Source organism: Nyctibius grandis, chromosome 4 (assembly GCF_013368605.1).
Source record: "Nyctibius grandis isolate bNycGra1 chromosome 4, bNycGra1.pri, whole genome shotgun sequence".
Taxonomy (NCBI): domain Eukaryota; kingdom Metazoa; phylum Chordata; class Aves; order Nyctibiiformes; family Nyctibiidae; genus Nyctibius; species Nyctibius grandis.
Genome location: NC_090661.1, coordinates 49,569,283 through 49,593,360, shown reverse-complemented (window position 1 = coordinate 49,593,360; position 24,078 = coordinate 49,569,283). Strand labels below are relative to the sequence as shown.

General features: G+C 39.5%; 1 protein-coding gene across 27 annotated transcripts in view; it reads right to left on the bottom strand.

Annotated features, from left to right (window-relative positions):
* Positions 1 to 24,078, bottom strand: part of NRXN3 (neurexin 3) — a 1,063,598-nt gene that overhangs the window by 24,620 nt on the left and 1,014,900 nt on the right. For 16 of the 27 annotated variants that reach the window (XM_068400271.1, XM_068400268.1, XM_068400269.1 and 13 more), the window contains one exon: positions 13,632 to 13,707. In XM_068400271.1, coding sequence (XP_068256372.1) covers positions 13,632 to 13,707 — 76 coding nt within the window. Of the gene's footprint in view, positions 1 to 13,622; positions 13,708 to 24,078 lie in introns of all 27 variants that reach the window. The other 11 variants (XM_068400267.1, XM_068400270.1, XM_068400275.1 and 8 more) reach the window with 1 other exon arrangement.

The window sequence follows — 24,078 nt, the reverse complement described above, 5'->3', positions numbered from 1 at the left end:
GCCTGGTCCACAAAAGGATTAACTATCTCTTGTCAGCCTATAAATCTAAAATTTAGATCTTTGAAGCAAGTGCTCAGCTGCACTAATATCCACAAAGCTCCTCTCAGTCACTGGAAAAATTATGGCAATACAGCTATAAAATGTTGTTGGAGCTATTGGACATTCACACACGCAGCCATCTCTAGGATCTAACTGCTAAAATTCATTTTAAATAAGCATGTTGTATATGTAGCTGGCATCAGAAAGCCCAATAAAACGCAAGAAACAGTATTGTTTTTATAGGGATTTTAAGGCAAGAGAGGTAGGTATCAAAACCAATTGATATTCCAAATATCACCATAAAGCTGGGCCTTCATAAAAAGTCTGTTTTTAAAAATACAAATGGGTGTTACCTCATTTGGTGCTCAGATTCCTAATTAATTACCTCTAATGGAAGCTAAGCAAATTTGGTATGGAAAAAGAAACAAAACTGCTCACGTTCCTCAGGGTACTTTAAAAGTTTCCATGTGAATACAGTGTTCTTACATGAGGAGCGCCAAGCCTGGCAGCTCTATAGAGTTTCTTAAACTATCTATCTGAATTGGCAGCTCATGTTTGGACACTTGCCACCTGTAAGACAGGCCAACAGAAAACTTGTAGCTTGTCACCAGGAAGGAAAGGTCATCTGGGAGGCAGGAGAAAAAAAAAATCACCAGAAGAATAATGAATCTACTAGTTCAATAGTAAACAAGGTATAGAAGGCTGAGATTCATTTTTCCTGTGCTATCACTTTGCGTTTCCTGTAGAAAGCACTACCGGAACGCTCACTCTTCAGCAGAGAACTATGTAAGTATCTTTTCGGAGGAGGTAAGATAGGGAACAAACTACCGCATCAGGTTTCCCTACTCTTCCCGTATGGAGGAAGAATTACTACTAACAGAATAGGCTAGACACACAAATGACTCCTTTCATCTTTAAACAATCCTGTTATTAGAATAGAGGTACTCTAGGCACAACATTAGCAGTTTGTTTTACCAGCTGTTTCTAAAAATATTGCCTTAGTGAAGGAGACTTTTTCATTCTCTCTCCAAAATAATTTTTGTTTGCTTTTCCTTTCCAAGGGAAAGGTGACAGATATGGAAAACAGCACATGTGGGAAAGATCACACAACTTCAGGGATGGTCTTTTACCATTGCAATTCAAAATATAATGAAAAGCTATGAATGAAACAACTGAAGATGCTGAAATATACTGGCCCAACTCCTTTCATAAGTGGAACCAAAGGTTTTATTCTTCTAATACAATCGGTACAGAGCTAGTGACAGATGTTTCCTGTGGGTAAAAGTATGGCATAATGTCCTGGATAACTAAATGGGGGAGAAAGGAAGTTGAAAAACCGAAAAGGAGTAGTAAAAAACTCCCAAGTTAAAGGTGAAGGTTACTAGTCATATTTTCAGAAATTGAAAAAAAAGACAAGTATAGTGAAATCCCCACACAATACTTATGACTACAAAACTTGTTTAGTTTGTTTCATAAGACGGTAACATTGTAAGAATGTGAACTTTTAATTTTTTTTTTAAACGCAGCAATTTCAAAATGAAAAGGCATTTTAAGAAAAAAAGTTGACATTTGCATTTTAGGAGTCGTAAAACATTTCCTTGTTTTGAATTTGACACAGACAGTTCAGAGGAAACTAGATGGAGTCCCCACAGTACTTTGCAAATGCCACATCTTAACTTTTTATCAAAAAAGAACTAGGGTGCAAATATTTTCAACTACCTTTCTGGTCTCTATATTCCCTTTGGTCTTATATGGCATGTTTAAGCACGTGAAGTAAAGCGTTTCAGGCAAACCTGAAAACCTCCCGGTTACCTTATCAGAAAATAAAGCTCAAAATTCGTTGATAATTTTGTGCTCAATGCTCACTCACTTTACTGCTGTCTGGGGCATGTTGCAGCATCTTGTACATGGGAAGGCTAACCATCAGCCACTGGAATAAGGTCAGAGCTGGTAGTATGTCCAATCTACTGTACAAAAAAGTACTTTTTTTTCCTTCAGTTGACACATACATACTCCTGCTACACTGCCAAGTGCCTTGACTTTCTCTTTGGCTGTCAAACCCTCCTTAATCCTCCCCACAGCTCTCTGAGAGTCTCTAATTCCCTGGCAGTGATAAGTGATTCAGAACTTTGCCAAAGGCACCTCCCTGCTGTGAGTTTAGATGTGTGCCGGAGGTCCTCTGTTTCAGACTATGCTCAGATCTCAATGCTGAGAGTCACTCTTGCCTGCAATCATAAAAAACCTTCCTCAAAATTCTGGGATCTACTAGCTGCTTTCAGAGTTATAGAAAAGCTGGAGACTTGAATTAACAGAACCTAACAGTAGTATGAGAAAGAGGATAAGGCAAGATTCAGTCTATTTGTTCCACATTTGCTTGTAAAGCTCCTAAACAAGTTTATTCTACCCCTCTATTTCAGTTCCCCAAAATGCTCCTTTTAGCCAGAACATAAAACATAGCATTAACAGGTGTATAAATACGCACACATGTATACAGAGAGAGAGAGAGGGTGCGTGCACATGCTTTGCAATATATTAATGATCCATATTTCAACATAAAAAGAATTAGCATACAGAAGAACCACAGATTCTGGGGGAAATACAAATCTCCAGGCACTCCATAGTAGACTTATTGCTTCATGGAGAAGAGTGAGAAGAAGAACTTAAAATTACATTTTGGTACCCTAGAAAATACCCTGAACTAACTACAGGGCTATTTTTGCTCTTTTTGTCTGTCAAATATAAAATTTAGGAAGACCTCAAGGTTTCAGTAATGAAAATGAGTAGTCACTAAAACTAGTACCTAAAATCAGTCATACTGGTTTCAGTACCAGGGAAAAAAAAAAGAATTACTGACAATCATTAAAATATATATAAATAATTAAGATCAAAATTGCTTTGCACTTCTGCTCTCCTGCAAAGACAGAACAACTTTTCCCCCCTTTTTGATGCCTCTGACATTTATTGTTCTGATACTGAGACGGAGTAAAACCAGTGGAGACAAAAGTGTTGGAATTTTCTTGTTGCTCTAAAATAAGCTAATTTTGAGATTTTTGTATGTTTGTCTGCAAACTAGTTGTAGTTCCTCTTGAATGCCAAAAGAGGAACTGATGATCCTTATAACACCACCCCATGGGACCAAACAACTTCAGTTTTTATGAGACTCAGCAGCACAAAAATGAATCCTTGAGTGTGGCTCTTTTGTAAGGTTTTAATAATGTATTTATTAGCACAACAAAAATGCAGAATAAAATATGTTGTTGAATTAGTGGACATTTGAGATTTCAAATCAAGTCAGTCTAATTATTTTTTTTGCTTCTATCCCTACTTTCAAAACTGGCATGTTCTTTGCCTCCTGCTCCTCACACAGCATTTAAGGTGTTAACACTTCATATCACTCAGGAAACAACATTCCCAGCTGCTAACAGTAGGGATAAAGCACTAATTTCTAGCTCTTGTGATTAATAAGTTGGAACTAAAACAGAAAGGCAGAATGAAGGCGAGGTAATAACTCCTTTAACATGATTAAAAGCTCTGGTATCTTATGATCTGCTTGGGTTGAAAATGTAAGTAGAGTCCTGCTCTGCCAAGGTATCATTCCAGGTGCTGTAGTTCATGTGAACATCAGTACCTTTGGGCTTCTAATACTTAAGACACCTTCAGGCCTAGGCATGATGACCAAAAGAAATACATAATAAAACCCTTTAGTAGCAAAAGTGTATCTGTCCCTAATATCTGTAAATGCTCAACATGTTTTCTCTCTAACAGACATTATATATCTTCCAGAAATCAGATAGTTTCTTCTTGTTTAAAGCTAACTAATCAGTTGCTATAGACATTTAAGGGTCTGATATACATACATTTGCCTTTGATGCAAAATCTGTTCCTGAGTCATGTGCTAGCTCTTCTCTTCCACAGAATGTGTCATTGGCTATTTTTAATTTCTTTCCCATATATTTTATGAAGCTGAAAATCAAAGCTAACAGGGACAAAAAGCAAGTCCCAGCAGGCTGAAAATATCATATCTTAGTATTTTAGACATGTGTCAGCTTGATAACATAGGCACAGCACTAGAGGGATTGCCAGAATGTGACAGTGCACATGGCTTTGAGTTTAGAGAACATGCTTTAAAAAAAGACTAGAAGGCAGCAAGGGCAAGGTAGCCAGACTGTGGGTCTGATCCTGATCTTAAATGCAAAACCAGGGAAACTTACACCAGCTAAGTCAGGCTGGAGAAACTGAAGTGCTTGAAGCAAAATTCTGATTAGGATGCACGTTCAAGTGATGGAAGTGCTGATACAAAAGATCTGCATATTGTAGTCCACTCATGTCATTAATTTATGTAGCCTGAGCATGGTTCATTCCATCGCATGTGTTAATTCTAGAGGAAAAAGTGATATTTAATGAAAATGATGCCACGTCAATGTTCCCTGATATGAAAACATTTGACTTTTGTATCCCTCACTTGCTTAGTAATTAATTAACAGATCAGGAGTTGTATCTACTTCATAAAAATACACAATAATGTTACTTGCCATAGCAAGTGAAGATAGGACTTAGTACTAAAACCTTAACAGTGACATCGTTTGTTTGTACATTTTGGTAGTTAGCAGTACAGTACCATTTTGGTGTATTGCACAGCAATTTGCACCTGAATATCAAAGTCCATTAAAATATTAATTAAATCTCCTTCTTTCCCTTCATCTCCACCTCCTTTACCTAAGAAGTATTTCTTTTACCCTGCCTTACAGGTAGGCAAATGAACAATATAGATGCACAGTCACAGAAGGAATCAACAGCAGAGCTGGGAGTGGCTCACCAGAGTTCAGGATTTTTATCCTTGGCTTTAACAACTCAACCCTCAGCTCTCCCCCTTGCTCAGTGACAAATGTCACGAGAGCTGAAGCCAGCAGCCTGCCCTGAGACATAAGGCACAAGTACGAACTATTTCAAGTGCCAGAAATCTATATATATACATTTAGTGGGGTAAAATGGAGCACAACAGGACCTTTCACAGCATCTCCTGCACTTGAGTGAGCCTCTCGCTCCCTGCAGCAGAGGGCTAGTCCCAGGCATCACAGAGGCTACATAAGGCAAACAAAAGCAACCATTCAGCAGGACACAGCAGCTCCGCCACAGCCTGGAGGTTACTGCCCTGATGACTGGACACTTGTTTTACTCATCACAGTACTCCAATGTGAAGGTTACCCTGAACTTCATCATGCAGGGGGCTAAAACTCCAATTGTTCTGTTCCAGTAACACCTGCCACTTGAGCTAAAACAATTTCTTCTTTTACTGTTAGCCTCATAACAGGAGTGTTCTGGTCTATGTGACAGAGGGCACTATTACACAAAACCATGAGGTTGTTGAGTGTATTATAGTTTTATAAGCAGTTGCTTTATTTAAGCAATTCCCAAGAAAAAGCTTTAGATCTGACAGGAATTAATAGTTGTGAAAAACAGAGATCTAAAATCTAAAGCAAGAATGCTTTAGATATTGATTTGTTTTTACTATAATTGATAGCACTCAGTAATGTTTTCCAGATCACACATGAATTCAGAAAACTGAACTGAGCATAAAATCATTGGTTCTTACTGGTGAAAGAAAAGCTATCTTCTTTTTATCCCTCTGCAAGTACAGGAACCATATCTTGGATAAGTTAAATGAAATAATTAAATGAAATAATTCTATGTTGCAGATCTGAACATACCCCATCACTTCCCTCTTCTGGTAACTGTTTGCTTAACCAGGTAAGCCTTATATTATGCTCGTGAGAAAAGTTCACAGATTTCATCATCTCATCCTCCCTGCAGAACAAATTCCTGCAAAACAACTGGGATTTTAGATAGGCTAAAGGTACGTATAAGCATGCTTTTTATGATATCCTGAACATTATCTGCAAAGAAACTGGCTGCTTCTTCCTCCACTAACTGGAGCTGATTCACTGATGCTAGCTGATGTATCCTAATACACTGAGGCCTTCAGTGCCACTAATATGGCTAGTTCATTCAGTGGGAATGGAATTTAGGGTACTGGGGAATGCGCCACTGTACAAGCCAAAGGATGTTTTTTCTAAATAGTGTTTCAAGTCTAAGCAGACACCTGAAAAATCTGCTTGTTTTCTTCTGTCTTATGCATTACTGCACATTTGTGATGCATATGGCAGAAGACACTCCAGATGCGTTTCCAGAATTGTGTTCAAGTTATACAAGTAAACATCAGCAAGACAGTTTTTACCAGTATCAGTGAAGAGTAGACATCACATAGTGACAAGCAGAAGACTGACACCATAGAGTGAAGATGCACCATTCTTAAAATCTTAAGTACATCCTACATTTTTGTTTCCTCACTACAAATGAACTACGAGCTGTGGATTTTAGAAATACATTCACATAGATATCATTTCAGTTGCACATGCACAGTGATATTCCCTTCCCAAGGCTGTCTTTTATAAAAGGGCTTATGTACTTTCCATTGAACATACAGCCTGCACCCTGCGTAGCTTTTCCTGGTGCCTACAGCACAGATAACAGGAGCTCTTACTCTAAGATGTCAGCACGCACATACAAATCCCCCAAAAAGCTGTATAAGAAGTCACTTTAGCATTATGCCAGTAAACCATTCTTAGAAGTGAAATGAAAACATAGTTTGAAAACTTTCCAGCTGCAAACTTTGTCTTTCTTAAGAAGCTGCATGGACATCTTGCAACTTCCAGCCTGAAGCCTTGAGGTGACACTCAGAATGTCATTCAAAGCTTGGTGCCCCTTTGTGGACCCCTCTCAGGCAGGTGGGGAGGGAAGGAGGGGAAGGGGAGGGAAAGAGGGATGACAGAGCGGCCGGGAGCTGAACACCAGCTTACAAACAGAGAACAGAATCACATAACAACACTGGACCAATGGACTGCCAGACACACTGACAAGACAGATGGACACAGACAAGACACAAGATCGCTACTGAGAAACAAAAAAAAGAGCAAAAAACCCCATAAAATAAAGTAGATATATAACGCTGAGGCTGCCAGAAGCAGCCGATGGTACTGGCATAATTCTTCAAAAAAGAAGAAATTATAATACAACTAAAAATTAAAATTGAAACGATCCCCCCCCCCCCAAAATCATACACTACAGCCTTGCTCGATTAGCCTGACTGCGCAGCTCTGATGGAACACAAGATGGCATGACCCCAGCCCATGCACCAGTAAATGAAGGCCACGGTTAGTTACACGGGCTAAACTACAGCATGCCACAGAAATGGTCTTGCACTGACCCAGAAATAAAAGATATGACAGATACTCTGCATTGCAATAAAATTCTTTTTATGCCATCTGTGGTTTGTAGGGCTTGCTTTGTTGGAAGAATTGTTCCTGGAAGGATGCAGGGGTAGAGGGGAGTCTTTTTTTCCTTCTGGGTGTTTTTTTCTCTGAACTCAATTTAAAAAAAAAAAAGGGAAAAGGAAATAGACAGGATAGAGACTTTGCAGAAGTTTAAAAAAGGGAGCGAGAAGGGAAAATAAAAAGAAAGGAGGGATAAGAAGCTTCATTCTTTTGCACACAACTTTCTTGGGATGTCTGAAAATGTGGATTTCTTATGGATGGCAAGAAAAGATTTTGTTGCCTTTATTGGTTTGCAGATCTATATCTCTTTCTTGAGATGATTAAATCATTGTTTGGTTGGAAGAACTCCAAAAATATAAATTGAAAAGTACAGCAATGATTTTAAAAATTAAAAAATAGCGGTATGGCACCATTACGAGCCAAAAAAAAAAAAAAAGGGGAAAGAAATATAAAAGAAACTAAAATATCAGTCACCAAAAATTCATGCGGCACAAGATGAGGTGAAACGACAGAAAATGTTCTTCAAATATATACAACGTATGTATCTATCTATATATACACAGAGCATGTGTGTATATATCGATGGATATACCTGTATAATTTTTTAATTCTCCCTGCCCCACCCTACCCCAAGGCTAATTGGTAGATGAAACTATCAATTAAAAGTAAACAAATAAACAAAAGGAAGAAAGAAAAAACACTAACATTGCTTTGTTCACCAAGAATTAACAATATCATGCATCTGTCCATGCCAACGGATGCCAGGGTTAGATGAAGGCATGAATTTCTGTGTAAATATGTGATTGGATGATAGGGGCCACTGCTGATATTGGTCATTTATTACTTTAGCATATACACATATAGATATAGATATATATGCACACTGTATATATAGCACATAGATAAAATATCCTCATGGGTGGCACCTTTGGAACTTACATAGGAAAAAAAGACCAATATGCTGAAAACCAAACTCAGTATAAATTCCTGATATAAAAAACCCAAAAAATTCCTGTAAGTCATTTGCATGATTGATTAGTAAAACTTGTTATTTTCGTTTTGTTTTGGCCGTGAGACCGTAGCTAGGAAATTCCATCAAAAGAGTGATGCTATCATACCCTGGGAAGTGCCACAGATGAATCCCCCTCCTTCCAGCTGGTATGGTATTCAGCCTGTGAGGTGGGAAGCCTACTTCTCTGTGTACTCTGAGGCACGTGCCCAACTTTAAAGGCCATTTCTTATTCACAGCATGAGAAACAGAGCAGAACTCTTGCTTGACAGAGGGAGAGACTGAGGGTAACTGGGCACTGGATTTATGGGGGATGTTTCTCTGAGGAGAGCAATGTAAATTCTCTGGGTACATCAAGAAGGCTGATGTGGGTCATGGAGGACAAGAGCCAAACCAGCATTTCTCTTTGTTTCTTCAGTGAAGGTTTCTTCACTTCCAGCATACTGCTTTTTGTAGTATGCTGGCTGCTTGTAGACTCTTGGAAGAGAGATTCTGCTTGTTTTCTGCAAATACATCTCTGACCCGGGCAGCCTGCAGGTAGCTGGGTCTCCAGCTTACACGGGTGGAAGCTTGATTGTCCTAGCCCATAAACCAGCAGCCTGAAGTTGAATGGGTACAGGCCAGTAAATTATAGATACAGACACTATACATGTAGGATATGTGTCCCCTGTGTATGGGTATATGCTACAAAACACTGTGTAACTTCCAGTACAAAGAACTGTAGATTTTGGCATCTCTATTGCTGTCTCCAGTCCCTCATGAGAAAGGCTTATCGGTCTAATTAGATAACGCCAACCTTATGGCATATGAAGCCTTTTGGGAAACAGAATAAATTTCTCTGGAAAAAAATCACCTAGGAAATTGTTGGACCAATAGGAAGGGAAAGCTGGCAACTGTACCAGGGAAGAAACAGCAGCTGTGTCAAGCCAGGGAGCTAGGATTAAGCCCTACAGACCGTTTCAAGAGGTTGCATTATGGGCTTCAGGCTAACCAGTGAGTGTTTGGGTCTTACTGTTTTGACTAGTGCAATGAGCAGCTTGGGCTATGATCCCAATCAGCTGCCCAGCCACAAATATTCAGCCTGCCTGGTGCCAGAGCACTGCACTAATGGACACGCTTAACAGGAACAAGGGCAATGGTATGAGGAGACAGCAGCAGCTGCTGTCAGGAAAGCATAACTACAATCCTGAAGGCTTTGAAATCTCAATAAGATCAGATTGTAGGGGTACTCCTCATTTGACTGGAAAGAGATAAATGCTTTCTTTCTTCACGATGGTGCAGCGCTTCCTAGTTAGGAGTAAAGATATTTCCCTTACAAATCTTTCATTCTCTGAGAGCGGCTGCATGACCAAAACACCACCACAGCTGTGTTCAAAAGCACAAACTCAGGACCCTGGCTTCGGCTTCGATGAACTTGAATATTCGAGCTTCAGATCTCCCCGGAACAGGCCAGAAGAGAGCACTGTACTCATACCAGAGAAAAGCATCATGTTTCTGGCGCAGAAACCAGAAGGTTTTTGAACATATACTGGGACAAGCAACACTTCCATAGTGATAAGAGAGGGACTGCTCTCGACTGTAAGTAAATGTTTCTTCAGGGCAGATGAACAGTTTTATGCCCTCTGTATCATTTACAGTAAGCCATTCTGGGAGATCTAGAGATCTAAGGGTATCTAGGCTTGTCAATGGCTGCTTTTTCATTATGGAAAATACAGATGGGTTTTGGATTCACAGCTACCTCAGTCAGGACAGGTCCCATGACAGCTCTTGGTTTCTAAACAAGGGGATCTACAGAAATCCCAACAAAAATCACTTTTGGAAGAGCGGCACAGAGTGGTAGCCAGACTGTTACAGTGAGTGTCTCAAGCTGGCCAGGAAAATCCTGAGGGGAGCAAAGTGAGGAAATTGCCTTTACACTGTCTTCTTTTAAAGAGATGCAAGTATCCAGATGCAGATTGTATTCTTACTGAGATTCAGGTCTTGGATTCAACAGACAGAGTTAAGTGGCAATAAGACCTTGCAAATGGTTCTCATATGATATTTAGCCTCAAAGAGGACATGATTTTCTGTCTTTTGAACTATCTTTGAGTACACCAAGCCCAAAGTCTTCAAAAGGGCTCTGTAGGGTACTGCCTCTGATCCAGGACCAAGACCAAAGTAATATATTTAGATCTTGGGATTTGATTCTGACCCATACAAAATCTGAAAGCTTTTGATTTGCTGGGCAGCACTCTCTGCTGCCCTTGTCTTGGTTATTGCACAGCAGGTTCATAGTGACGTATATCATATCTCACAGCTGCAGCAGTGAGTTCAGCAACCTTTGCATTACTGGACCATGGCACTGAGGCTGATGGAAGGCCAAGCCCTGGTGTTTGGCAGAAACTCAAGAATTTTAAAAGCTATACATTATCAGAGCAACAAAAAGGAGCCTGTGCTGGGTTAGGTCATGTAATTTTCAACTTGCTGCAAAAGGGATCAGGTAAGCCAGAAGGCAGCGTAAAATACACTGACCTGTCAACAGAACAGGATGAAGCAACTTCAAAAGGGCCCAATTAAAAAAAAAGATTACATTTAAAAAAATTCAAACGCACACACTAGAAAATACAAGCAAGATAATCCATCTCTTTTCTTTCCACGATGTATACATTTAAGTACCAGATCTTGGCATATGGCCAGAATCCTGACTTGGCTGGTGAAATGTAAAGGCAAATCTATCTGCTCAGCCCAGCCAGCACCACTGGCTTTTGGTAAGCTGGCTCAGATTGCTTTAGTGCTCCAGAACGGCTGCATGTGTGCTTTGATACTGGCTGTATTGTAGACACTGTTCTACCTTCCCTGGATGTACTGGGAATGGAGATAGTAAGATAGACAAAGAAACCTAAATGAGGAGCAGCATAAACGTGTTACTTTTCCTCCTTATTATGACGCAAGGAGCTAAGTTTATGCCTTTGGAGGCAAAAAGGATCTGCATATCCCTCATCTTCCTGGTGATTTTGTACACCAGCACACCTGAGAGCAGGAAAACTCAAAATCTGGAAGCGTAAATTTCATCAGCAAAGGCAATCTGGGAGACTTTTTTTACATATAATCAGGCTAACTTTGATACTCAATGCCACAGTAATTCCCAAGAAAAGATTCAGATTTCAGTGGCTCATGTGGACCACAATCCTATGGAGAAGGAGTAGGGCGCAATAAAAGATACTGGGTGAAATTTTCAAGAATGTCTAGTAGTTTACGAGAATACCTTCAGCAGATTTTTCAGTGAATCATATTATTTTACACAGCAGATACTCAAATGTCTGTAGGCACTTACAGCTGCTGACTGTAATGCTTAGCAGGATTTTTAAAGGCAAGTCAGTTTTACAAATCCAGTTTGTACCTGTTTGTAGCATTAGATTTCTAACTGTGTCAGGAGAGAGGTATTTTTAGTCTGGAAATGTTGCTCTAAAGCACTCTGAAATTTCACGCTAAACATCCTGTTTTACCAAATTTCTCCTCAAACTTTGATTTTTCCACTGGCAGCACAAGCTGAAAACATGCTATTACAATTTCCAGCCATTGAAGTAACTGTGATTTCTGCATTGAAACATAAATGACAATGATGTACAAAAGGAGGAGTCTGATAAAGATTTTGTTTCCTCCTTTAATTGAAATACTTGGCAATCAGAATAAAAAAAAAAGTCGTCTTGAAATGTTAGTGAAGCTTTAATGAAATGGTTCCTATCCATTCACTTGCATATGAGTTATGGTACATTAGGCCTTTTAGCATGGTCCTATTAATCTCATGCCCCACTTTCATGATAATCACTGTGCTGGCATTTCATTACTACCTTTATTTAAAATACCAATATCTGCACTGTTTATGTTTCACAATCTAGTATTATTTGGACTGATTTGCTGCCAGGTGGGGAGTTGAAAAACTCAGATGTGTGAAAAAAGAGATGGGAGTAGGCTGAGCTGTCTGTTAGCATCAGTTGTTGTGTCACTGCCTTCCCTGCCATCACAGGGAAGTCAAGAGTACGGGTGGAAGTTCCCAGCTACAAGGCAACGCCAATCTCAGGTTACTGCAGGACCAAGTTCTACCAAAAAATTCAGGTACAGCATGACGAATTGAAAAGAACTATGAAAGCACTAGCCTTGGGTGAATTTTAATGTTGTTATTGTATTAATCAAATGGCTTCAGGAAACTAGAAACAGAGCATTTATAATGCTTTCTTGGGATTTTTTTTTTAAGAAAAAAAATCATCCCAAATAAGACAAAGCAAAAACAAACAAAACAAAGCAAAACAAAAAACCCCTAAACTATTTATATGTTTCACTTTTAAGGACAAAAAATTCTAACCAAACTCTCTCTTTTTCTTTTAAATGTACACAGAAATTCGATGATATCTGTTCTCTATTATAGAAATGCTTAACTCATGGCAAGCCTCAAAAAAGACGACTTGAAAAACCCTACAGGAAATAAAATAGCCTGCAGTTGCCTGCTGGATATCACATCATATATCTCACCAGAAAGAAAAGCCATCAATTTATCAAAATGTATCTGAAAGCGAGAAGTTGAGTCAGTTCCACATGGCCAGTCCTTCTGACTCTTTAATGGATACATTTTGAAGCATCACTGCAGATAACAGGGCAAGAATTGCTACTAATTTTGCTATGTTAGAACTATGTTATGGTGCTCCCCAATTTCTTTGGGCTTACAGGAAACAAAATTAGTATAAATACATTACCATGTTAACTGTATTCAAAATCCCATGGACAAATGTATCCTTTTACTGTCCATCTTCAGAGCAATTAACAAAGATTAAACAATGCTAATAACCTATTATTGCTTCACTTTTGTTTCTCTTCTGTTTTTCAAATATTCTACTTCCCCACTTCATAAATCTTTATTGTTTGTCACATGCCACATTGATATTTTTGAAGTAACTGCTACAAACATGTGAACTATTAATTAGCTGGGATCACTTTCAGGATGTTTGGCTTTCCATGTAAACAACTTTATATTAACCAAATAGTGACTACATATCTGTGTTTTGCTGTTGCCAAGTCCATGGGATTTGATGCTTGGCTGTATAATTTTTGTTTTATATATAGTGTATATATACATAAGTATATATATACACATATACACACATATATATACATATATAATTGCATATGTATACATTCACACACATATAAATATATGTATGCATTGATTTTTGCAAATGAAATCAGAAAGCAAGCAAAACAAGACTGACCTGACTTACCTGTACTGGGCTCACAGTCAATGAAATCTTCATCATCACTGGAACATTCTGCTGATGAAACGATGTCATCTGTTGTCTGGCATGTGAAGGAAAGGAAGGAAGGAAAAAGAACAGAGGAAAAGAAATATAAGATACTTGCAAGTCAAGAGGCTGTTACAGAGGCAGCTAAGTATCCTAGAAAAAAAATGTTTCAGAATTGTAACTTTTAAATGTTTAACTTGCACCAAGCATTCCAGACATCCCTGTGTAATGTGCCCTACGTGGAGCTGGAGTCCCGTCAGGGGACTAGCGCTTGTCCCATGCTGTTGAATATTTCAGGCGTGCACACGCGCAGTGCACCCGCCTGGCTGTTCAGGTTAGCAGGGGGATGGCACTGTGATGCTGAACACAGCAAGGACAGCGGGCTACGACGCCTGCTTGGCTGGCAAAGCATCCTCCGACAGCCAAAGTAGATGTGTCCAACTGGAACATGCTAGGCTCCTCGATAAATACCAATACCACATAGGACCAGCCAGAAGGCACCTACTGAGACACTTACCATATGAGGCATGTTCAGGCTGAACATGCTTTCTGCAAAGAAAAACGTACAAGATGATAGACTCAGACAATATGCATCACCGAGGCAGCTAGCAGTACTCTTTGCTGTGTTGCTAGATGCATCAGTGAAGCAGAGTTAATTCCTGCTCTGCTAATGCACCTCTTGGGCTGGGAATCCTTTGATTTACCCAGATAGTAAATATCTGTGGAACCCATTTGCTGCGCGATGAAGAACTGCTGCACGTGTCAGGTAGACCCAACGTGCAACCTCACCTGCTTGCTTGCCAAGTGAACAGGGATGTGGCTGTGACTGGGCTGACAGGCTGGAAAATCTGGTTCTGAAAGGCTTAAACCAAACTGTGACTGTTCACGGCCCTTACAGTTTTCAGCACATTCCTTTGCATTTCCAGCTGGTGATATTTTCTTTCTTTTTTTTTTTTTTTTTCTTTTTGCTGCTGGGCTAATTAACAAGCAGCATGTACTGCAGCATGTTAAGAGAGAAGTGTACTGGCATCTCTTCCCAGAAGCATCTCCTGCCTGTAATTGCTGCAATTAGTTGAATTAGTAATGCAGACCATTAGGGAGAGTCTGTGGCAGCCTTTGGACACAGGTTGTAATGTTCCTGCACACAGTACGAAATTACGCCAGCTCAGCAGCATTGGCTTAAACCATGGCTTCTGCTGAAATTGTCTCCCTTAACAACTTTTCCTTGCAGAGAGCTGCCTATTCTGCTGAGCAATAGGATCAGTGGGACGACTCCTGAAACAAACCAACTAAAATGTTCCTCACCAGGCAGGAAGTGCTGCTGAAATCTTAGCTCCTCAGCAGCAGGGCAGCTGTACTTCAGTACACTGTACTTTAGTACTCCAGGTGAATATCCCTGGGAATCTCACATCAGGACAAGCCTTCCAAATCCTTATTCCTGAAAAAGACTCTCCAGCTTTAAATAAGGTCTCCTTTACATTCTTATGTCTGCTATGTCTGTCTCCAACACGCTGCATATTCTCTCTTCTCTTTGCATAAGTGTTCCGAGGCCTCAGCCTTTTCTTTAGCCTCCTGTGGTCCTAGCACTAGCAAGTCCTTTTGTCCCTTGCCAGAAGGTACTTGCTCTCCCCCTCTCTGTTTGTATTTGAGCTAAGTAAAAAAACAGAACCAAACCAAGCAGTCAGTCAGAAAGATCAGATTGAACCTGACATTCCTTCACTCTTGATTTCAGTGGCTTAGAGTAAGCCAAGAAAGAAGAATTGGATCAGTCAGCTGTAAATAAAAATTCTAAAAATAGAGTATCTGTAAAAAACAGCCATGAAGTAAGGGAATCCCTGTCGTACGTGTTACTCAGTCTTACCCTGGCACTGCCATTCGGCACCATTTTGTAGGATGCAATTGTGCAGTAGTCTCATGCTTATATACTTTCATTAAATACTTTCATAATCTTGCCTCAATGGGCAGGCATGATTAAAAGGAACTGGAGGTAACATGTATAAAGCAATTTCCCGCCTTACTCGCTAAGGTCACTTTTTTAGCATCTTCTTTCAGTCATAGAAAACAGAAGAACACTGTTAAAATCCTGGTGACTTCTCTCTTAAAACAAAATGGCTCTATAAGTTCATCTGTTCAGTGACAAGACAAGGAAGGAGGAATGCACAAAATATAAATTTAATTTCTACAATTCTTCTGGTTCTGTCATGTATCTTCTATAAAGCCTTATTTATCCCGAAAGGACACCAAATCACTTTATAACTTATACAAACAGTGATCACATCCTTCAACAGTGAAATGCGGCTGTCCCTGGGTAAAAAGATATTAGTTTTTAATTGCACCACTGTAAAGTAATTTAGCACAATAAGTCAACAAAACTATACTGCAAGAAATTTTTTAAGCAGGTGAAATGTAGCTAGTGAAACTGGAGATTTATATTACAGTTGTCTAAAGCACTTGTAAAAGAGTGTTAAGGATAGCACTGTGAATAAAGAATAAATTATCTATCACTACTAGAAGACCTTGCTCAGACAGTGCTAAGACCCTGGCAATTGGTTTTGATTTCCAGGTTGAATTTACAGCATGTGGATTTTGCTCTTAGTTGAAGATCTGACAATTCACATGTAGGGTCTCATAGAAGAATAGTGATGATTTGCTTCAAGTAGGAAATAAACATAAAAATTATAACAATGTGTGGTTGTCACTTATCAACTGCTATACCTATCCACTTACCCACTTACTTGCTCATATCTAAGCACTTCATGCAACATTAACTTGGAATCAGATCCAATTGAATTGACAATGTGATTCAGTATTTGAAAAGAACAAGGAGTTCCTTTATAACTCTTTTTTTTTTTCTTGTGCTTATTAGGGGCATCATATGAAACCAGAAAGGTACCATGCCCAGAAAAAACAGGTGGTATTTCTTTACACAATGTTTTTTATGTGTTTTTTTTTTTTTTAAACTGGGGAACTCCTTGCAACAGGATACTGGTAGGTAATAAAGGTTTAGATGCATTTTGGAAGTGATTGGCCAAATTAAAGGTAAAAACATCTATCCAGAGCTGTTAGATACCCCATACCTAGCCTGGGAAATCCCTGCACTGCAGACACTGAAGACCAAAGAAGTATCATTGTCCTGTTCAGGACTCTCTCCCCGAGGGCCCATGCATGGCCAGAGCCAGCAGCAGGGTGCTGGGTGAGGTGAGCCTCTGCGGCCTCCCAGCCACTCTCGTGTGTCACCGATCCTGAACGCTGGGGGATAAAGAATTTTGAAGCCCAGATGAGTTCTGAGCAGGAGTTGAAAAGTCATGAAGCCTGGCCCTTGTTTATCTTCTTGATCAATTTCACATCTAATAGGTAGCTTAAGGACAGCACATGCAACATATTTATGCTGCACTCTCAGACATGTGTTCTAGATTTCCTTCTATTAAATCCTCATGCAGCTTGTGTTGGTTCTGAACAGAGAAGGGCACAGCCAGCCAGACTCAGACAAAATGCAAATATGTGATGTGCAATACTCACCAACCCCGCCAACTCCAACCTGTATTTGCACTTTTTCATGACTAGTTCCACACTTGATTCCATCAATTAATCTCTGTCCTTTTCTCCACTGCATGCTATTTCCCCCGATATTTCAGTTTTTCTTGCCCTGTGATTGCTATTTGTCCCATGTTGCTGATTTTGTATGTATAAAAATGAGGGTTAGAAGAAAGAGAAAAACCTCCAAAAGTGGTGTTAGACTTAAGTCAAGGTCATTAACAAGATCTCCAGAAACCACAGAAAAGATAAGTACACTAATCTGTCTTGCCATTTCCTATGTTGTATTTTTAATCTCAGTACTTTCCATCACAATTCATCACTAACTGATTTTCTAGTTCCATCACATATTGGTTTTCCACGCACCTTCCGCTCAGATACCAACATCTGAATCATCCCAGAGGAATAAAGCTATTTCAGTGAGAAACAGCAGCAAATTCCTGACCACAGAAACAGAGTCAAGGAAACCTCCATAAGACCACAACTTCTTGTAACTGGAATCTGTACCTTTCAAAACCCTCCTGGAGCTGAGAATTTTCACTGGATGATTATTAAACTTGCTGCTTCCACAAGACAGCAGAGGTTACTGAGCAGCGACCCCAGAAATCTCTCCACCAACATCGTTTCTTCTGATCAGAAATGGCTCACTGTGAGGCAGTAAGCAAAACCAGCTATTCCATTCCTGGTTCCCTTTCCCCATTTCTGAAATGGGGCTGATTATAGTCACTTGTTGGCCCCAGGGGAGGTAAATGAACTAATTCTTTAGTGTCTGCCCAGTGATCTAGAAATGGTAAATGCTAAACATTCTGATGTACAGGCAACATGATAGTAATGAAACTTCTCTGTATGCTATGATGGAAACAATGTTTGTGCTTTCATTGGAAGGAACATGAGAGAGAAAATATTTTTCTATTCCATATATTAGTTAAATTCTATATTAAAAATAATAATTCATAGTATACTATTTTAAAATATGTATTTCATTTTTAAAGAATCCTAGCTTTGAAATTACTCAGCCCTGTATTAAAGGCCATAAAACTAAAGATAGGTATTATAATAACTTTCAATAAAATCTCTCTGGCAGGAACCCTTTTTATTCCTTCCTCTGAAAGATTTTTTATGGCATTTATATCATTATTTTTTCTCTCCCTCTCTCTAGTGTTTAATGAAATTGCCTTGGAACAAAACCGGGGTAGGAGAAAGTGCTAAAATCTGAGTCCACCCTGGAGGATTTATGGGCATATTTACCTTCAAATTCTTTCAGTTTCACTGAATTGGCTCCCCATTCCTTTCCATGAATTATTAGTTCTGTAATCACCTCCTCCTAATTATTCACTCTAAGGGCCTCTTCAATCTCGCCAACGGTGATGGTTCTACATCTTTGTTCATTATACTAGTACATACTGGTGTGGGATGTAAAGTGGAAGGAAAGTTGGGATGGCATGGCAAGACCTGCTCAAGATGACTCCATTCCTGTCCAATCCTTCCAAGTGCCCAAAGCCCTAATTTACGCATCAGATCCACAACCTTTGCTCCTTTGTTCTACACAAAATGGCAGGTGCTGAATCTTCCTTTTCCCAACCACAAAGTTGTTTTGACACCTTGCTCTTTGGGTGCACCATTATTTGAGAAAGATTAAGCACGCTGGACAAAATAAGTCCTATCACAGAACAGCTTTATGAAATTATAAATAACGCACCCAAGAATAACGGAGTTCTCACTTCCAGTGGAAGAGAAAAGACAAGGACCCATAAATTCAAACCCCAGACAAATTCCTCCAGAAGTACATACACTGCTTCACTCAATATAAAGTAGGATTCAATTTTCCTATTTGCCTTTTGCTTGAAACTCTTCTGCACACTGTACACCTTACTTCCAATTCAACACCATTATCTGAAAAGTAAAACTTAATGTTTTGTTGCGACAGAAGTGTAAACCTCTTTGCCACCAAGGAACCACAATTTACTATCCTTGAAATACGACCACCACAAAATGCCAGGCAGAAATATCTTCCCAACAGTGGAGGAATACAGTTGTATTAATCTGAGCAGTGCATTTGCCTTTCACACTTAAAATGTACAGAGCTGAAACTCAACAAACTTTTCTTAAATCTAACCACTTGACTCCTTCAGCTGCTCCCATACTTCTGTATTTTCTAAATATATCAAATTTATTATGGAATATGGACAACGTACTGTCTTCTACGCATAACAGCACACAGTATGAATGCTCCCCCAGAATGGCAAAATGTTAGCGATGCTGTCCTGTCTCCCAGAAACTAAGATGTTTCTTGGCAAAGAACAGGCTCAAGGCATTTGCTGCCTTGCCAAAAGAAGATAGCAGAGGAAGTGTCTGTTTCATTAGGTGTCATTTCTAGCTTGAACACTTCAACCTTTTGTGCTTTGATAACTGGTTTTTAAAGAACTTGCATTCTGTTCATGCTATTCCAATTAAATGGGAATCCTTCATCTGTTCTTTCTACACCTTCTATTTGTTTCTCACTTTCTGTTTAATCTCTATTTGCAAAATACCCTGGAGTTCATTACACTACAGCAGGCCTGAGAGACTCGGCCTGGACAAATGCAAGCTACTACATACAGATAGAAAGAGTCTGCATACAAAATAATAGACGTTGCAAAAATCATAATGAGTTACTTATAAAAGAAGCTGCAATTCAGGACTGTATAAAGTTTTAAGGAGAGTCCTGGATCTACTATCTGTTGCTAAAGGGTATTAACCCTCTCCAACTCATTGGCACTGGGTAGTACAACATGTATTTTCTTATCACAACACAGACACAGCCACAAAGATATGCAAGCCCTTTGCACCCCCACACACTGGTGCTGAGGTTGTGTCTGCCTCTGCAGAGGCAATGCATCAAAGAACATGAAACTAATATTTTTTCTTCATGTAGCTGATTTGAGGTGAATACAAAAACAAGAGGACCAAATCCTCTGTTGGTTTAAATTGGCATTGATTTCAACCAGGCTACAACACTTTACAGCAGGAGAGCATAGTTCATTACGTTTAGTTTCAGACAATTCAATGCCAAAAGATTTAGAGTAATTGGAGGCAATTCAGAGAAGAGCCACTAAAAAGATGAAAGAACTGGAGAGATGTATGAATGAGACAGGCTTAGCAAAACTAAACATCAGAGCTTGACTTAACAAGGACTAAAGGTATGATAAATGTCTACAGGTGTCACAAGGGTATAATAACCATCAGGAAGGAAGACGAACTATTTAGGGTGCTTAAAAAAATAGTGGATAAAACTAAGCCAAAAAAAAATTTAGGATGACTTTTAGCAAGAAAAATCTCAATAGTGATATTTCTTAACTATGGAGAAGTCTCCCCAAGGAAACACCAGAAACCACCAGTACTGAGATTAAGCAGCTGCCCCAGTCATTCAGGTATGAATACCATTAGTATATATGCCCTAGTGGGGAAAAACTTGCCCCGTCTATCTTCAGTCCAATCTAATTCACTCTAAATCAATTCAGTATTTCACCCTCTCCATCACTATGCAATATAAACACATCATTATGCATTTCTCTCTGTCATTCCAAAGCAGGCAGCAAAGCTATCCAGCACAGCCTTTCAGCTAGTTGTACTTGCAGCAAGATGTTATCATTGTTGTAGACCTGTTCAGACCATGGGAACAAATCCATCCTTATGTTCCCAGGACCCTGACTGGCTGGGAGCTGGTAGGTAACCAGCAGGCATGTACCCTTCAACAGTAGCCCAGCAAAAGTGCATTTCCTGGCTGCATGTTCCTGGCTGGACATAAAAGCTGATCTGCTGTCAAATTATATCATTGAGTAGGGATCATGAGAGAGCTATACCTTAAAAAAATCAGCCATTTGTCCATTACTACGGCAGACAAGAGATTAAGTAACTAGCCAGTTAAGTACAAGAAAGCAAAAAATAATCCCAATTGTGTGTGAATTCAGAGTTATGGGCAGTCATGTTTAAAAAGAGCCTTGATAGCTGACTTAGTCCTTTAAAAACCGAAAGCTTGTCTCAATAGAATCAATAGTTCATTAAGACTCTAAAGCCTGACTCTTCTTGACTAGGTTTGATGCCAAATTTCAGGGACTTTGTTCTGTGCCTAAGATGTGCAAAGACTGCCAGCAGACAGAGACAATGTTTTTGTCTTTTGTCTCTCTCTGCTGGCAGTGGGAAGGGTGATGATAATGTGAGGGGTGTGGGCAGAGAGAGAAAGGGAAGGGAGGGCAAAGACGGGAGAAAGGGAAGTGGGGAGGATTAATCCGTCTGTTGTTCAAGACACCCTGACAGGGGAAAGAGAAGTATTGAACCACAGCATCTTAACTCAACTTCAATGTACCTTCCCAAAAGCAGGAGGAATGTAATGCTATGTGGTGTTCTGCTGATAAGCAAATCCTCCTAAATCCTTTCAATTTATTTCTTGGCCTGAAGAAATTACATATTATTTAGCAGCTAAATAAATAAATAAAATTTCATCTCCAGGAATCTAGATTGCTTGTTTATTGATTACATATGCACACAGAGTCACTTGCTTTTCTGTTTCTTTCCTTTCCCACCAGAACAGTGCTCCTTTTGTCTTGATGTGGTAAAGGATCAACTGGCAAGTCTTTTCCAAACTACTCAGTGTAACCCTCAAGATCTGCAAGAGTTTTGGATTGGACTGTGAAATATAATTTCTTGGCTTAAACACAAAAGATACAGCTTTGGCATGAGAGGAGACTCTTTTCCCCACCCTTACCAACTTTCCACTTGCATTTGCCTTTTTCCAAAGAAGCACCTTGCACATGAAAGTTGTGTTTCTATACATCAAAGTCATTATTTGAGTATAATGCCTCTCAGAGTAATCACACAGGAAGAATTTTCACATTGAGTGTCCTTTTCATCATTTGATACAGCTTGTTCCCCTTCCCTATTATATTTTTGTATCTTATTGAAATAAACCTGTCAGTTGAAACAGAAATCATCAGCCCTCTGTTTTAAGCATAACCGCAGTTATGCAGATGATGGTGATGCTGGTGAAAACTCCAGAAGAAAGGTACACTACATGTACCGCCATTAACTAAATTAACTAAACAGCCCAATCCTAAAAATTAAGGCATTACAGCTGAGCCCACAACAACTCCCACCCTGAAATCAGTGAGAGCTTCTGGAAGGACAAAACTGCTGAAATTCAGGCACTGCTCAGGAGTCTGATTTTCTGAAAATCACATCAATTTACACAGTGTTGTTTCCCAATGCTTGTCCAAGAGTCTTCAAACGGAAGACATTTCTTTTAGGAAATGCTCTGAAAAATAGTTTCAGAGCAGTCTCCTTTGTGTCGTGACAACCAGACGAATGCACTGGGCAGCGCAGGCTTCAAACCCCGCCCCTCTCCTCAGCATCTGCTTGAAGCAGGACAAGGAAGCAAAAGCTGAATAAAAATTTTCAGAAGTATATAGGAAAAAGTCAGCCTGTTGCCAGAATGTATCATCCTGAATTTAGCACCCTGCTGGTGTGAACTGTAGTCCCTGATGCACACAGTCTGATGTATTAACTTAAACCGCCACAGAAATAATTTTATTAATCTGCTGGGCTATGAACGCCACTTGCTGAAGAACAAACACATTATCTACTTCACTAGCAGAAGGGCAGGGCTGACTGCTGGGGAGCAGTAACTTCTTATATTGCCCCAGTCCAAATTGCCAAGGACATTGAATCAGAGCCCTCATGTTGCTTGATTTTATGTTCCTGATATTGTCATAAATTTACTCTCTTACGTCAGGAAAATTTCCTCCTTTCCTCATGCTTCTGTTTAAAAAGGGGGCAAAACAACTTCTCTGCTTACTTGGCATATAATCAGAATTTTAGTAAACATTTTACATTCTCAAAGCAAAGCCTAAGTAAAGAAAAATCCTCTACATTTAGTAATGGGAAGCCTATGTTTCAGAAAGTTAGAGACTCAAATGATCTGAGATGAAACAGCTGCCCTTTGAAGACTCAGCCTCTAGTAAGAGTAAATGGGTTTTCCTTGCGTGCTAGCTTGCACTTAATAACTGTGTCAGAAGAATATTTTTCATTTACACTTTGCTCCTTTGCTGGAAATCAATATGTCATTTGCTGGTACTTTCTCCTGGACATCTTTATTTAGCTTGTCTTTTCTTCCTTGAAGGGGAGGGAGTTGTATTTGATTTTGTTCTGTTATTGATTGGATCACTCTGAGCAAGAAATAAATAAGTATAGCACAGTAGCTTTAATGACAATCTCTTAAGCCTCAAAATCTGCACACCATGTTGCACTCCCCCCTAACACAACTTAAAAGAAACAAATCCATAAAGTAAGGTTACTATGTACTGAAGAGGCAGTCACATATGCAATTTAACTGGCATTTCTATTTATGTGTTTATTAATAATGCCACATAAGTCCTGTTTCTATTTTTAAAGCAGTACTCCTATTGCTGTAGTACCTAGTGCTGGGATCTCATAATCTCTTACAAATGAAGCTTAATGAGAAATTTGAGATATGGGAGACCTTCTCCCAGCAGACATCTGTCACTGGAGAAAATCTGAGCACGTTCACATATTTATCACTCATGGCAAGTGACAGCACAGCCTAATAGGTTGCACCTAATCTGCAAAAGCCCAGCCCAGCAAACGATGGTGGAGGAGTAGTCTCTGTGCCCTGGCTGCACCGAAGCGCCACGCCAGCCCACAGCATCCCTCCCAGTATCAAATGGGAAACAATCAGTAAGCAAACGCCAGGGGATGCACAGTAATCACAGTCATTTTCTTAACTTGGGGAGCTCTTTGCCTTGTCCCCTGCTTCTCTCTTAATTTCTGCTACTCATTACTACTTAGGCCACAAAAAGTTGGCGTATGTAATGGTAAAATTCATAAAGGAGAAAATACC